The following is a 16,166-nucleotide window of genomic DNA, read 5'->3' as shown; positions in this document are numbered from 1 at the left end:
ACAACAGTTCCCATAATTTATCCTCCTTCCAATAGCTACTTCTTACTTATTGTTGCTAAATGGGAAAGGGACTCTTCCTTTGGGGGCATCAACTGATTCAAAGTTATATAGAGAGCCAAACTAATGACTGATGTGCTTCTCAGGTAAAGTTGGCTCCCTTCTCCTCCTAAACTTTAACACATATATATATGTTAAATATATATATATATATATATTTTTAATGAAAAAAACAAAATATTGCCATCAATATATTTAAAAGTAACAAAATATTAGCTTTCTGGTAATTAAATTGTTAATTCTTTCTGTATAGAAAATTTTCTGGTGATTATGATTTTATTTATTGTCATATGTGTATAGTTACCATGAAACATGTAAGAATTATCTATTTTATATATTTTATTATTTTTTGGTTATAGGTGGAACATATTTTATGATTTCTCGGTCCTTGGGTCCTGAGTTTGGTGCTTCTATTGGATTAATATTTGCATTAGCAAATGCAGTTGCTTGTGCAATGAATGCTGTTGGTTTCAGTGAAACCTTGCTAGATGTTTTTCGTAAACTAGAAATTAAAATAATTGATGGAGGAATCCAAGATTTGAGAATTTATGGTACAATTACAATTTTTTGTCTTGTTTGCATTGTTGTTGTTGGAATGGAATGGGAAGCAAAGGTAATAATTCAAGTGCTTCAATATTTTCTGTATTATAATTACATATAGGTTTCTCCGATAAATTGTAAGTTCTTGTGTTATGTTATATGCATTCACCTTAACCATGAATATTTTTGCAAAAGTTCTTTTTTTGACAAACACAAAAGGTGGTGGATGTCAGTTAAATCTTTATCTTGAATCTGATTTTATTTATTTTGATTAATTTTATAGTATGTGAGTAATCATATTGTAATTAATATTAATAAAAAATAAAAAATCCAACTTTCTCTAAGTTAATGCTTAGAGAAAGCTGGATTTTCCCTAAACTTACCAGAAGTATTTTTAAGCATACAAAAAAGTATAAAGAAATTTAATGTTTGCTACTTTACAAACTGCATATTTTATGAAATAAAATCGAAAAGGTAGGTTTTATTACTTTCTAAGCACTTTATTACTTTCGAAAAGGTACATTAATACTTTCTAAGCATTTTTGGGGCAGGATAAAATAACCTTTTGTAGATTCAATTATCTCTTGTTCAAAGTAACTTAACTTTTGTTGCATATATTTTTAGGACTTACCTGGGGCTACTGGTAATCATCCGTAAAATATCATCCTCAAAATACTCTTCTTTTGATACATTTTCCCAACAGTGTTTCTGCTTCAGAAAGCAGTCATTAAAAGCTTCACTTGAATTGTCATTAGTGAATTTGCACATCCTTTAGAGCCAAATGAATTTTTTTTTTCAATTTCCTCTGTTGTGTCAAATCTTTGTCCTTTAATAAAAAGAACAAAAAAAGAAAAACAACAGTTATATCATTCTTTTTAATATAACTCATAATTAACAATCTTAAATATTTGGGGGTGCATTGTTGTGGTGAAGCGTCCATTTGGTTTCTTCCTCCTGACATTTTTTGTTGTCTTTTTAAAACTTCAATGTAATAATTCAGTTTACAATTTCTTTAGTCAACTACTCATTGTGAATAATGCCTTTATTGTGAAAAAACAGTCAATTTGGATGAACTCAATGCACTTTTTGGGTCTTTGTAAACTTTTCTTAGCTATTCTGAAGACTAAACTTTAATTGTTACATCATAGCCATTAACCTAAGTTTCATCGCATGGTTATGATATTATTTAAAAATGTTTTGTCTTTGTGAGCAGAATTTAAAAGCTCCTGAATGTTAACAAAACATTGGTCTTTTTGATCTGGCGATAACAATTGGGCCATAAACTTACCTGCAGTCTGATACATCTCCAATTTTTTTAATTAAAATGTGTTGACATGACCGTTGTTGCATTTATCTGCTAGTTCTTGCACAATTAAATGAAAATTGGAATACACAAATTCTTTAGTTTTGTGATATGAGAAGTATTTGTCAATGTTGATGGCCTTCCTGATCTCAGATCATTGTTAATTAATCCATGTCCTGTTTTTAATTGTTTAAACCATTCATAATGCTGAATTCAGCTTAATCAATCAACACCATAAGAATGTATCAATAAGTCATAAATTTCAGTAAATGTTCTTCCAAGTTTTACCCAAAGTTTAACATTAATAGATTGTTTGAATGAATTGCTTATTCTAAAACACACAAATATCAGGGTGGGGTGAAAAATACTGGGCCTCACTCAGAGACGGCACAATACGCTTAATTTCTCAACAGCATCGCATGTTTCCATTCATCATTAGTTTACTATAAGAGTTTCAAGTTACTGAATTACTTAGTATAGAATTTACAGTCCTTCAAAGTGGAGAATTGGGTGTTTTTGGAAAATGGAAAAACTGGAAATTCATGCATTGATTAAATAATACCTTTTTCTGAAAGGCTTAAGTGCAAAGGAAATTAAAAAAGAGCTTGATATGAGATTGAGAAACCCTTCTCCATCAAATACAACAGTTAAATGCTGGGATGCAGAGTTTAAAATGGGTTGAACACGCACTAGCGATGAAACACACTGTAGGCACCCTTCTGAATTGACTATGCTAGAAATAATTGAATAAGTTTATAGAATTGTTTTGACAGATTGATGAGTGACAGTGAACAAGTTAGCAGAGTCTGTAGGTATGTCAACAGAATGCATGCGCATTATTTTTCATGAGAATTTTGGCCTGAATGGGTTGTTTGCTAGATAGGTGCCATGTTTGCACATGCCTGATCAAAATCAGTGCTGAAAAAAACATTTCAAGCAATTGTCTCAAGCTTTTTCAATATAATCAGAGGAATTTTTACGTCGTTTTTTGACAGTTGATGAAAGCTGGGTTCACACCACACTCTCGAAACAAAACAGTGAGTTGAAAAAAGTCAACCTGCTCTAAAAAAAGCAAAAACAATTTTTTGCATGAAAAAACTTATAGCAACTGTTTTTTGGGATGCATGTAGAATAATTTTCATTGATTATCTTAAAAAGGATGAAACAATAAATGGTGAATATTATGCAATCCTATTGCAGCAGCTCAGTGATGAAATTAAGCAAAAATGACTGCATTTGGTCAAAAAAAAGTACTTTTCCATCAAGACAATGCTCTAGCTCACACTTCAGTCATTGAAATGGCAAAAATCAATGAATTATGGTTCAAACTGCTCCAATACACCCTCCATATTCACCTGATCTGATTCCCAGTGACTATCACTTTCCAGACTTAAAAAAATGGGTTGGAGAGAATAAATTATCGACCAATATGAAGTTACTGCTGCTATAGATTGTTATTTAAGGAGTCTGATAAATTGACGTACAGAACTGGCATAAGCTCTCTTGTGGAATGCTGGGCTAAGTGTATAGACAGACCTTAATGGTGACTATATTGAAAAATAAATCAAAATGTATCCAGAAAAATGTTGGTTTCTTGTACAGTTGTTTTCTTTCACACTACCTGTGTAATAAGTTACTTAAATGATGAAATCATACATACTACTCGTAATAAGCTTTTAACAGGATAAAATTTGATTGGTGCTGATTTACTTAATGTTAATAACTGCACACTAATAAAATTCCACATACCCATTTAATTAAAGTAGTTCAGTTTTTTGAACACTTCTTGCAAAATATTTCTCTGGGCACAAATGAGATGTTGTTATCATTGCCCAGACACAAAATTAGTACAGTAAATAATTAAAAATCAACAATTAAAATTTAAGAGGGTGTAAAATGCCTATTCCATCATCTTAGGTATCTTAGATAAAATTTATGTTCAGGTGAAGTAAAACCAAAATAAAAATGATATTAAAATACAAAACTTATCTAGGCGCTTTAATGAAACGTACCTGTTGCAAGACAGATAAATGAATGATGGATTGCACTGGGCATCTGTAGAGCAGCGGCCAGTGCGGATGAATAAGCTATGCAGTGCTAGTCTATGTGGATACAGACCAGAGCTTGCTAGGAGCACAACGTACACTCATTATCACCTTCCCAATGAGAATTGGTTAGAACTCTTTGCTTGTAGCATTTTTAGATATTTTACCTTCAGCTCCTTTAAATGTATTGCCCACATGTCGTAGGTCAAACCACAATCCTAAAAATGTAATTCGCATGCATGGATCAACTGTTTTACCATATAAAATCAGTTGGGGATCAACATATTCCCTCAACCAGGAAAAGCAAATGCACTTTGTTTTCTTTGGAGAAAAGGTTAATTCAGTCGTTTTACACCACGATTCCAAACAGGTTATTAACTTTTGGAGCAGCCTCTTGGTTGTAGTTAAAGTTCTACAGGTAACATAAATTGCAAAATATCTACAAACACAGTGGATTTTCACACATACTTTGTGATACTGTTTTTGGCTATGCCAAACAAGGTAACGCATAGGACACTTCCCTGTGGTGTTCCATTTTCTGTTGTGAAAATACCATCATTCCAACTTTTACTCAAAAGACCAACTATTGAGGAGATCCATGACAAATGCAAGGAGATTACCTTTTATACCCCATTCATGCTGTATATTTAGGACTTCTCCTCCAAGTCATGTCGTACACTTTCTGCATATCGAAAAATACAGCAATAAGGCATTGGCAAAGTAGGATGGTGTTTTGAATAACAAATTCCAGGGCAAGTACATGAATGATAGATGATCTACCTTGACGGAAACCGCATTGTTCAGGGGAAATTAGAGTATTTCTCTCAAGGTACCACAGTAGACAATGGTTTACTGTTCACTCCATCAACTTACACATGGTACTGGTCAAGGAGATAGGACCACAACTTGAGGGGCAGGATTTATCTTTACTAGTTTTCAGTATGGGAATCATCAATCCTTCTAACCAAGAATCTGGAAAAACTTGGTCAGAAAATATTTTGTTGTAAATAGACAAAAGATGTCAGAGTGCAGAATCTGGAAGGTTAGATAACATATCATTTCCGAGGGAAGTGTTGTGGAAATTATTCAAGGCATACCATAGCTCATCAAAAGAGAAGGGAATGTTTAATTCATTTTGCGAGTCTCCGTAACACATGGAATAATTTCTACCTGTAACTTACACCTTGGATAATATGACAATATAAGAAAAAATGACTTAAACGTATTCCAAACATGTTCACCACATCAGTTGGTGTGGTGATGAGGATAACATTGTTTTCCAGTCCAATCGGACGCATAGATTTTCCTTTGACACCTTTGGTGTGAAACTTTCCCCATATAACAGATGATGGTGTTGTCCGAGAAATTGTATTCATATAATTTGCCCACTATCTCCATTTAGTACATTGATACCCTTGATGGTAAACAGCCTTTGTATGGCGAAGGTGCAGAGCAATTCTGTTGTAGACCTTCAATTGAAATTATGTAAAGCCCTGCGACGATTCCTTGGTGCACTCTTCAGTTTTCGTCCCACCAAGGAACAGCAGGCTACTTTCACTTTCCAGAAGTTAGATAAATTCATTGGCACTATTGAGTATCTGGTTGTAATCTTGGCAAGTTGGTAGATTGTGTTACCACTCTTGTCTTATTGGCCAAAGGAATCCTTGTATCTGATTCAGTCCACTTTCCGAACCACCCATCTGGATGGCTGACTCTGAGGCAAATCACTACTACTGACTGAGATAACAACCGGTCTGTGAATCCTTCCAAAGAAGTTTTTTGGAAATGCGCCATCTAAGACATGGGAGTAGGGATGCTGAACACAAGGAGAGATCGATACATAAAAATATACCTGGTGAAGATGACATAAACATGTGTGACCTTTTGTTCAGTAAGTAGAGATCCAAGTTCTGCCTCAATCGATCAACTATAGTGCTTTGGGAAGAACATAATGATGTGCCCCATGAATAGTCATAGGCATTGAAATCAGCAATTATTAGGCAGGGCAAAGAATCTGTGAAAACAAACTGAACAGATTATTCTTACTGATATCGGAATTTGACAGAAGTTAAAAATTGCAGATATTCATTTTAAATGGTGCCAATATCTTCATTGTGACTGCAGGGATGTTTGCCATTAGCGGAATATGGATGGCTAATATGATTTCCTTCAGGAAAACAGCCAAACCTTCATGTCCTCTGCCCTCAGTTTAACAGTTGCATCTTTTACAGACATAACCAAGAAAGGACACATCTTTCTGGGGACGAAAGTGAATCTTCTACAGGCACGGAATTAAAGGATTTTCTTTCTTTAGTAGGATTTCAATATTCTTACAGCAAGAATGGAGACTACAAACATTCCAATCAATATTTGTTCCCATAAAAATACTCTTTTCTTGTTATGTGTAAAACTGTGCATGCAGATTATTTGTCAAATACAATCTGGTTTATCTTTTTGGTATTGATAACTTTAAGGAAGTGCTTTGCTTCTTCGAGAACCTCATTGGCCTCCATATCCTTTAAGGGACTTCAAAATAGTGGTTGGGACTTGGAAGCCTGGTAGGCCTGAGACACCGTACCAGGCGACGATTTTGTTGTAGATCCCTTCATAAGGATTTTAGTAGTTAGCTGCGTTGTTAGTGCAGCAGGAGCTTTATTTAGTGGAGTGGTTTTCAGTAAACCAGCCTTTGTACCAAAAATATCTTTTTCCTTTCCAGTACTCAATACTGCAATAACAGAAGTGAGAGATTTTACCTGATCTGACAAAGCCTGGACCAATTTAGTCAGCTCTTTGTGTGATGTGCAATTGTTCTTTCTGTTTTTGCATATTATTACAAAGAGCCTGGACAAAATTAAACCAGGCTGTACAGGATTCTTCCTGTGGAGAGTTTTTCTGTAATCCCCTGCGAGCCAAAGGAAAGGATTCTACAGCCTTTCTTCCTTATAAAAAGGGCATTCCTGAAAACGAGCTGAATGAAGACCTTTATAATTAATACATTTTTCTACCTAAATGTATGTGCTGACATCAGGTCCCACACAGCTGCAATATGTTCAAACTTCTTCTTTTGCTCAACCAGTTTTGTTGTGACCAAACCCTTGATACTGAAAATAGTGTCTGGTTTGGGATATTTGGTCGTACAAGGACAGAGAGGTAGCCAATTTTTATTCGCTCAGGAATAGTAGGAGTAGAAATGGTTAGAATAAGTGAAATAATCAATTAAGTTTTTGTAATACATAGAAACAGCTAAACTGATGGGGATATTGTATGATGTAATGTATATATACATACACACATAATGTGTATGTATATTTGCATCGCATGTTTCTTTTAAAACACATGAATTTGATGTCCCCTAAAAAGAGTGGAGTATATTAGTTTTTTTTGCAGGAATAATACAAGTTTTCGTGGTAGTGATTTGGCTTATGGTTACATTTTTTGGATTTTATTTGTATAGAAAAATCTTTGTTTTCCCTACTACCTTTCTGAGCTCAATTGAAAGTCAAGCCATCATGCACAGGAAAGTACTTGATTTAAATGTCCCTTTCATACACTTTTGTACAAAACTTCGCTAAAATTATGTCTTGTAGTATTCCCAGTATTATTTGGTTTATAATTCATTCAGTCATCATGTATGTGGAAATTCTAATTGTGTTTAATCAGTCATGCCAACAAGTATTCTGTCGTGAACTCATCCCTTATTAGTCACAAGCATAATCCAATAATTGATACTGGTTACTATTTTCTATTGTCACTTAACTGCAAGCTGGTTTTTTCTAAATTAATAAATTTATTTTTTAAATAAAATTATAATAATTGCTGAAATTTTTTTTTTACATCTTATGTAGTTTCTTAGACATAAGTCTGTTTGCTAGGTAATATTTCAGCTTGAGTTGTAATTAAAAAATTGCATTTGTCTGGACTTGTAACTATGATTAAACATTTTTAAGATATTACCTGTCTCTATAAGAGGAAACTATGTCATATAGAGCGTTACTTTCTAGGAGGTCCTCAATGGCATCTTTGAAACTAAAAGAGCTGTGAGAAAATCTGTATAGGTAACTTTCCCTATTTTTTTGAGGATATTAAAATTATATTATCCATGTGATATTTAATATCCCATCCATTTTTTCGATAGGATGGTAAACAATTTTTGAAACTGGGTAACCACTTACTTTTTATGAAAATTTTGACTAAAATATATCATTTTAAAACATTTTTTTCTTGATAATTTTTAACCAAACCTAACTCTTAAAGCATTACAGACAGTTTAAAAAATAATGTAAACAGATGATTATCCTCACAGATAATCATCAAGGGTTGACAAATTTGAAGATCTTCTGGCCACAAATATACCATATTTGTGGCAATCCATTTGTCTGGGAAGTAACTATTTAAAAATGCTGTTACTTCTGCAGTGTTGTGTGATTTATCCTAACCGATTTTTTGCCAGTGGTGCGTTTACGCACCTTTTTCTAAAATAATTTTTTTATAAATTTCTAAATAATTTTCTTCACTTTTTACAATTTTTTTTTTTCACTTTTTACTTTGTTAAGTTCTTTGATCACCCTAACATAAGTTATAATTGATTACGTTTTTATTTTTTAAGTTTAGCTGCATTCAAACTTACTGTAATTTAACATTCCGTGTAACTGCTTCATTTTATAATATATTTGGATAGCAGAGTGGTTGTTATAAATAATATTATTATTTTAATTATATCTCTAGGTTTTGTTTTTTATTGTCAATTGATAAAAATAACTTGTTTTTAAAAATCATTATAAATAGCAGTCAAAGATAATGGTGCGATGACGCACCTTTGGCATAATGAGTGATGACTCATGAGCTAAGCATACATCGTAATAGGTTATGTTGGAATATTCTCACAGTCTTGTGTTGCATTGTTTTGCTTATACATCGTTGTAGTTTTGTTTAGTCTAACATTTTATTGAATTGATACAGCGTTTCCTTTTGTTATTAAATTTTGATTGCGTATTCAGTATTAATTTTATAATTCATAGAAATTTACTCAAGAAATATCTCAAACAATATTACATCGTCTTTTAGTATAGTGTTTATTTATTATGTACATGCATTAGTTTTACAAGAGTTGAGTTGATTTCATTATAATTTAAGTATTTTTTAAAATGTGGAATTTTGAAAAACCGCTGACACTTGACGAATTGCAGTCCATGTTAGATGAAGATGAAGATAACATATCGCAAGCAACTGCTATTGATGCGACTTATATTCCACCTAAAGTTGATGACTTACAGATGAAGAAGATTTTGATGACAATTTGCTAATCGAGACCCCTTCTACAGCAACAACTGATATAGCAGGTACATTTGAGATCATGTACATTCAGAAAAAGACATTGATGCTGAAATATCAAATTGCAAGGATAAACCAAAAAAATCTAAAACTAAACCCAAAACAAACATTCCAAAATGGGAAAAAATTGAACCAATTTAAAAAGAATTGCCAATTTCAGTAGAACATAGACAAATAGATATTTTAGAAAATAAACTGGCAGGAAAATCACCCATTGAAATATTTTTCCTTTATTTTGATAATTATTTGCTGAATATGATTTTAGAGTTCAGTATAAAATATGCGCATGACAACAATCGGCATGATTTTTCTTTAAATAGTGTGTTACTAAAAAGATTTATTGCAATTTCGATACTGACTGGTTATCATACGTTACCTCAAACAGAAATGTATTGGAGTAAGGATGAAGATAAGGCTGTTGAAATAGTAATAAATTCAATGAGCTGTAACACCTTTAGAGCAATAAAAAGGAACCTGCACATTTCCGATAACAAATTGCTTGACAAGAACGATAAATTTGCAAAAATTCGGCCATTTTTTGATGAAATAAACAAACGTAATTTACACTTTGGCGTTTTTTCTCATAATTTATCTATTGATGAAGAAATGGTGCCATATTTTGGTAGGCATTCAGCAAAAATGTTTATAAGGGGAAAACCAATCAGATTTGGATTCAAGCTTTGGTGCTTATGTAGTTCTGATGGATATTTGTACCAATTATACCATATGAAGGTGCTAAAAAAGAAAAACCTGAATATGGTCTGGGGACACAAGTAGTACTCGATCTGTTAAATGTTGTATCCCATCCGAATGAGCATAGAATTTATTTTGACAATTTTTTTTCAACATATGATCTATTTAACCCTAGAATGGTACGTATACGCCTATTAGACGTAGTTCAGTAGTTGAACAGCCGCCATTTTGTTTTGGAGGAGAATAATACCCCTGCCTTCTAGATATACTACACCTGACTCTCCATTGGAGGATTAGTGTACTTCAAACCTCAGAAGTGTTCACATCAAGGTCAGTGCATTTTTTCTAACAAATCCTACCACGCCTCTCAGGCGTGTTGGTACTATTCTTGATGTATTTTTTTTTTGCTAAATATAGCAAGCTATAATGCTTACATTATTTATTTGCACAATTTTTTTATGAAAAATAATGGTGACAAGAAGCCTTTGTCAAGATTTCACTTCCTCATGAAATTGGCCGATCAACTGTCAATTCCGTGGATGATGGAAAGACTGAAACAGTCACACATGCCTCACAACCTACGAAGCATCATAAAAGATTGTCTCGGTGTGACGGATGCACCTGTTGAAATACAAGCGGCATCAAAATCTGAAAAAAGGCAGTATTGTACGTACTGTTCTTATAAGAAGAAAAGAATGAGTAAAATGACCTGCTGCAACTGCAGAAAGCCAGTGTGTGGCAAACATTGTTTCAACATTTGCCAAGTTTGTAAAAAATAATAAATTTATGACCAATTTTTGTTTAAATCTCATTAAAGTGTTTTTTATATACCTCATCCTTTCATTTAAACATTTTTACCTGCTTGAAAAAATTCCTGGGAATCGAATTCAAATTTATTTTCTATAATGATGTTTTCTTACTTGCAGTTTTGTTTAATATTTTAATTCTAAGAGCAGTTTTTCATTCTATGATATGTAGTAAGTATGCAAATAGAAGAAGATTTAACATTTATTGACATTTACAGAATTTAAAATATTTATTATACCATTTTTTGGCACTTTTCAGGGCTGTACGTCTATAAGACGTATAGGTACCATTCACTATTGTTGTGTATAGGTACTATTCTAGGGTTAAATTACTCAATGAAAAAGGATATTTCGCTACCGGCACTGTCAGAGAAAATGGGCTTCCTAATTGCCCACTAAAGAGTTCAAAAGTATTGCAGAAGATGGATAGAGGTACATTCGATTTTGCATTTGATAAAAAAACTAGTTTTGCAGTAGCTAGATGGAATGATAATGCAGTGGTAACAGTTGCCAGTAACCACAATGGAATTTACCCATTAGCAAATAAAAAAGATATAGCAGAAAAGAAAGAAAAGATATAACTATTAGTCAGCCATTAATGGTAGCACAATACACAAAATTCATGGGTGGTGTGGATTCTCATGACAATGACATTGGAAATTATAGAATAAAAGTGCATGGAAAAAAAGTGGTGGTGGCCATTGTTTACTAATGCTATCGATTCTGTTATAGTAAATTCGTGGAAACTATATCGGCTTGTAAACCATGATAAAATTAGTCAAATTCACTTTAGGTCGTACCTTGTATTATTGTTGATCAAAAGTGAGGAAATAAAAATACCACAGTGCATCGCTGAAATTCAGGGAGATAATGTTCCTTCTCCATCATTGGCAACCAAAGGTCGGCCTTCAAAAAATAGTTTGCCAGAAAATATTCGTTTGGACAAAGTAGGGCATGTTATTTCTGAACATGCAAACAAAGCTAGAAGACGATGTAAGCTGTGCAAAAACCACACAATATTTTTGTGTATAAAATGTAAAGTCCACCTGCACTCAAAATGTTTCAAAGAATTTCATTCACCACAAAGAAAATAAATCCACGATAAACTAAAAACAATTTAATGTAGTTTATTCATAGTTATTTTTTTCTAGTTTTATAAATAGTTTGGTTTCTTTTTATGTTTTTACAAAGTTACATTTTATATTATGCTTTTGGCCAAAGGTGCGTAAACGAACCATTTTATTACTAAGCCATTACTGAATTTTTTGTTGATATGAAAATATTTCTAGCTTTATATACTTACAAATAGATGAAATAAAGTAATTTTAATAAAAAAAAAAGTAGTGTTTATTTAATTCTGGCAATTAATGGATTAAAACAGTTTTAAATGTATTTAGGTAATATATGGAATATTGAAACACAAACAAAAAGAATAATTAATTAATACACTGTTTAATTTCCTGAACTACTTAACATCAGTGAATTTTTATGGGAACTACTGCAGCATGCCATATATATTTCTGAATTAACTTGAACAGAATTTTGGTAATAAGAATTTTAGGATGAATGTCTCCTGTAATAAAATCCTTTAAAAAATAATTAAAAAAAAAAAAATTACTAGCTTCTACTAGTAGTTTGGAACATGAACATATAATATTATTTGTAAGTTTTCATAAATATCTTATAAAGGGTCAATTGTCATGCAATAATGGATCCTTCGGCTTGTCACGCCCACGTACTGATGGACAGTGTCAAGACGGCATGTCACTATGTATCTCTCTTTTTTCTTATGAAATCTGTTTATCAGCATCAGATAAGGTCACTGGTCACTGTATGACTATAAAGTTCTCTGAGTAAGTGTTACATGGTCATACAGTATCAGTAAGGAATGGGTACTACGTTAGTGATTTTCTGAAAAGTTACATACATGGAAAAATATAAATAAATTGAAGTGTGCAATAGATGGAGGTTGAATGAACTTTTCTTAGAATGTCTTAATTCAAGATGTAATGTGGGTAGCCTACTTTCAGTTTTAAAATCAGCCCCTATAAAGTTAATTATTTATATAAAATCCAATTTGTTCATTACTTTAAGAAAATTACAATTTGTTCATTGTTTATTACAAATTAGGGTTAATGAAATATTTATGATTTGATAAGCAAACATTTATTAAAGATTGTGATTTAATATCAATATATCAGATAGTGAAATATACCTACACATCAAAATAAATACTAATTCTGTCTTGGATGCTAAGATGACAGAAGTGTATATATAATACAATGTGTTTAAAAAACTCATTCAAATATGCAGAGTACAAAAATAAGATAAAAAATTAAAGTAGATGAAGTGATATGAGCTGTTTCAAAACTCTTAATACTACTATCTCAAGTGCGGTAGCCTATTGCCATAAATTTCTACAGAGGAAATATATTAAATATTTGATTTCTGCTCACAGAATCACCTTTCTTTAAGATATCCATAACATCTTGTTCTATGGAAAGAAAACCATAAATGTAAAAAACTTTGGCTATAGTAATCAGTCTTATAAAATATAATTACTATTTATTCTTGTAAAGAGAAAGAATTTTCCATCTTATTGTGATACATCATCATGTTTTAATTATAAACCAAAAACCTGTGAGATAGAAGAATTACTTCAAAACTCAGCATTTTTAAACAAAATTTTAGCATGAAGAATGTTAGAGTGACTGAAATTTCAGAAATTGAATTTTTGTAATACTTTGTAGCAGTAGGCCTGGTGTAGTGATGATTTTATTTCTTACTATTGAAGTCATTGGAAACAAAATATGTTATAATTGTTATCAGAATATCACCATGCTTTCTTTTTGAAGTTAGAGGTATCCTGCAACATTTTAAGGTAACAAACAAGATTTTAGGTTGGGAGGTTGTAATGTAAGTTTAACAGGAGTACAACTCTAATTTGATTCTATTTAGAATTCAGAATTTTTTATTTAAATATTTTGAGTTCAAACTATACTATAAACTTAACTACTAACTTACTATAAACATTCCATACTTTTCCAGTGTAAGCTTAGTGAATAAAGAGTAAGTGGAGAATTATTCATTAAAAAATATTCAGTAAAGAAATTTTAATTATGATGACCAAAGTTATATATTTGTAAAAAACACATCAGTGCTTAACATTACACATTTGGATCTTTTCTCATAGACTCTCTCTATTGATGTTTATTGATATTAGTTCATGTTAGTTATGTTGTGTTAGAATTATTATGTTATTTATTATTAATATTATTGATTTTCATAAAATTTATTGATAAGATAATGTATTGAGTTCAACATTGTATTTACATTGTATTTATAATGGAACTGTTCTTTTTATTTTAGTTTTTTCAATATTGTAAATTGAATTACTTATTGATATTACAAGTTCTTGTTCAGTCTTGTCTGCTTTGCTGCAAGCTTCTGCATTCATTCTGCTTTTAACTGTTCTCATATCATGAAGTGAATGATTATGTTTCACTAAATGTCATTCTTGCAACTCACACGTGATTTAAATAGTAAAGAGAAATGTGTGCAATTTTTAGAGTAGAAGGCATACCACATAAAAATCAGGCTTCTGTTATATCATGAAATAGAAATGACTGCGGAATAAACTGCTTGTTACTGGGTTTATATGTATGTGAATTCATGGGGCAGAGATGCAATTGGAGTGACAGTATGTTTGAGCAGATAAAAGTGAACATCATCGCCTGTTCTGCTGCAACGTCAATGTTATAACAAAAACTTTCTTTTAAATTAATACTTTAAAAGAAAATAAATTCCTTTCATCCTTATATGTAAGAAAAGAGTGTTCTGATTATTATTACAGTTTCACTAATATCAGTAAATTTCCATCACGAGACTAAAAGAAAAAAGACTCAAATTACACAGTATGTTGAGACTGATGTGATTTGTTTGTTTTGGATGAAAGAATGTGAAATTTATTTAGAGGCAGATTGTAAACTTTTTTTTTGTGTATTAACTGTACCATGTACAGACTGACCCAAGACTAAAAGAATAAAAGTAACTGTGACTTGAGACTAAATAAGAACAATCATCAAACTATTTATCAAAGCCTATTTTGAGAAATTTTAATTTAAAAATAAAAAAGTATGACATAAGAAAAAATAGGTTGTTAGAAATGTTTAACTGAACATGACTGAAGATGCGAGTTAGTGTGGAAATATTTCACCCCTTTCATGTACTAATTTCCATATTAAACAGTCAACAAAACTTCTAAATTGAGCTTAAATTACATGTGTATTCTTGTTTTTTTTTAGTTTATTCTGCAGTGTACAAATTAGGGTTAATGTAATATTTATGATTTGATAAGCAAAGGTTTATTAAAGATTGTGATTTAGTATCAATATATCAGATAGTGAAATATACCTGCACATCAAAATAAATACTAATTGTACTGTCTTGAATGCTAAGATGACAGCATCCAAGATTTTTTCCACCATCCTTATGCTTTGGGCTGTTAATAATTAATTGACAATATTTAAATGTTATGTATCAATTTTATTACTTAGTTAATATAACTGAAGCAATATGGTTTTGTTAATTATTTGTTAACATTGACATTATTTTTTGATTTCAGACACAAATGGGTCTATGCTTTGGGCTGTTAATAATTAATTGACAATATTTAAATGTTATGTATCAATTTTATTACTTAGTTAATATAACTGAAGCAATATGGTTTTGTTAATTATTTGTTAACATTGACATTATTTTTTGATTTCAGACACAAATGGGTCTACTATGCATACTTCTATTAGCTATAGTTGATTATATGATTGGTGTAGTAATAGGACCCACTACGGATGAAAAAGAGGCACAAGGATTTGTTGGCTTTAATAGTAAGTACCAAAAAGTAGTTTTAAAAGGTTGTGAAGTTTTTTAACTTATGAAACATTTTTTGTAATTAAGAGTTAAAGAGATAATTTGTTATTAAAATGTGATTATTTGTTATAATTTCAAAGTGTATGTTAAATGAAGAATTGGTATTTATTAAATATTTCATTTACATAAGTTAAAATAAGCCTGATTAAAATACCTTCTTTCAGTAAAAAAAAAAAAAAATTAAAATAAGATTAAAATATGTAAAAAAAATAGATTATTAAAAATTAAGTTTATTTATGGTAATGCAAAAACTTTCCCCACAAATCTGTCTGAGTGCAGTTACTACTACCTAATATTTCACAGAAAAAAATTATACCGCTTAATTAAAAAGTTTTATTGCCACTTTTCATGAAAGTTTTATTCACTTCATAAATAAAACGTCATATTTGTTTTAATGTTCATTAAACCATTTGAGATCTGGATAGAATATCCTGTTATAAAGTTCCCACTCAACTCACCTGA

General features: G+C 31.3%; 1 protein-coding gene across 2 annotated transcripts in view; it reads left to right on the top strand.

The window, feature by feature from the left end:
• Positions 1 to 16,166, top strand: part of Ncc69 (sodium chloride cotransporter 69) — a 235,386-nt gene that overhangs the window by 141,454 nt on the left and 77,766 nt on the right. For both annotated transcript variants that reach the window (XM_075371314.1, XM_075371306.1), the window contains exons 5-6: positions 417 to 670; positions 15,547 to 15,661. In XM_075371314.1, coding sequence (XP_075227429.1) covers positions 417 to 670; positions 15,547 to 15,661 — 369 coding nt within the window. The remainder of the gene's footprint in view (positions 1 to 416; positions 671 to 15,546; positions 15,662 to 16,166) is intronic.

Source organism: Lycorma delicatula, chromosome 1, assembly GCF_047948215.1.
Source record: "Lycorma delicatula isolate Av1 chromosome 1, ASM4794821v1, whole genome shotgun sequence".
Taxonomy (NCBI): Eukaryota; Metazoa; Arthropoda; class Insecta; order Hemiptera; family Fulgoridae; genus Lycorma; species Lycorma delicatula.
This window is presented reverse-complemented; position numbering and strand designations above follow the sequence as displayed.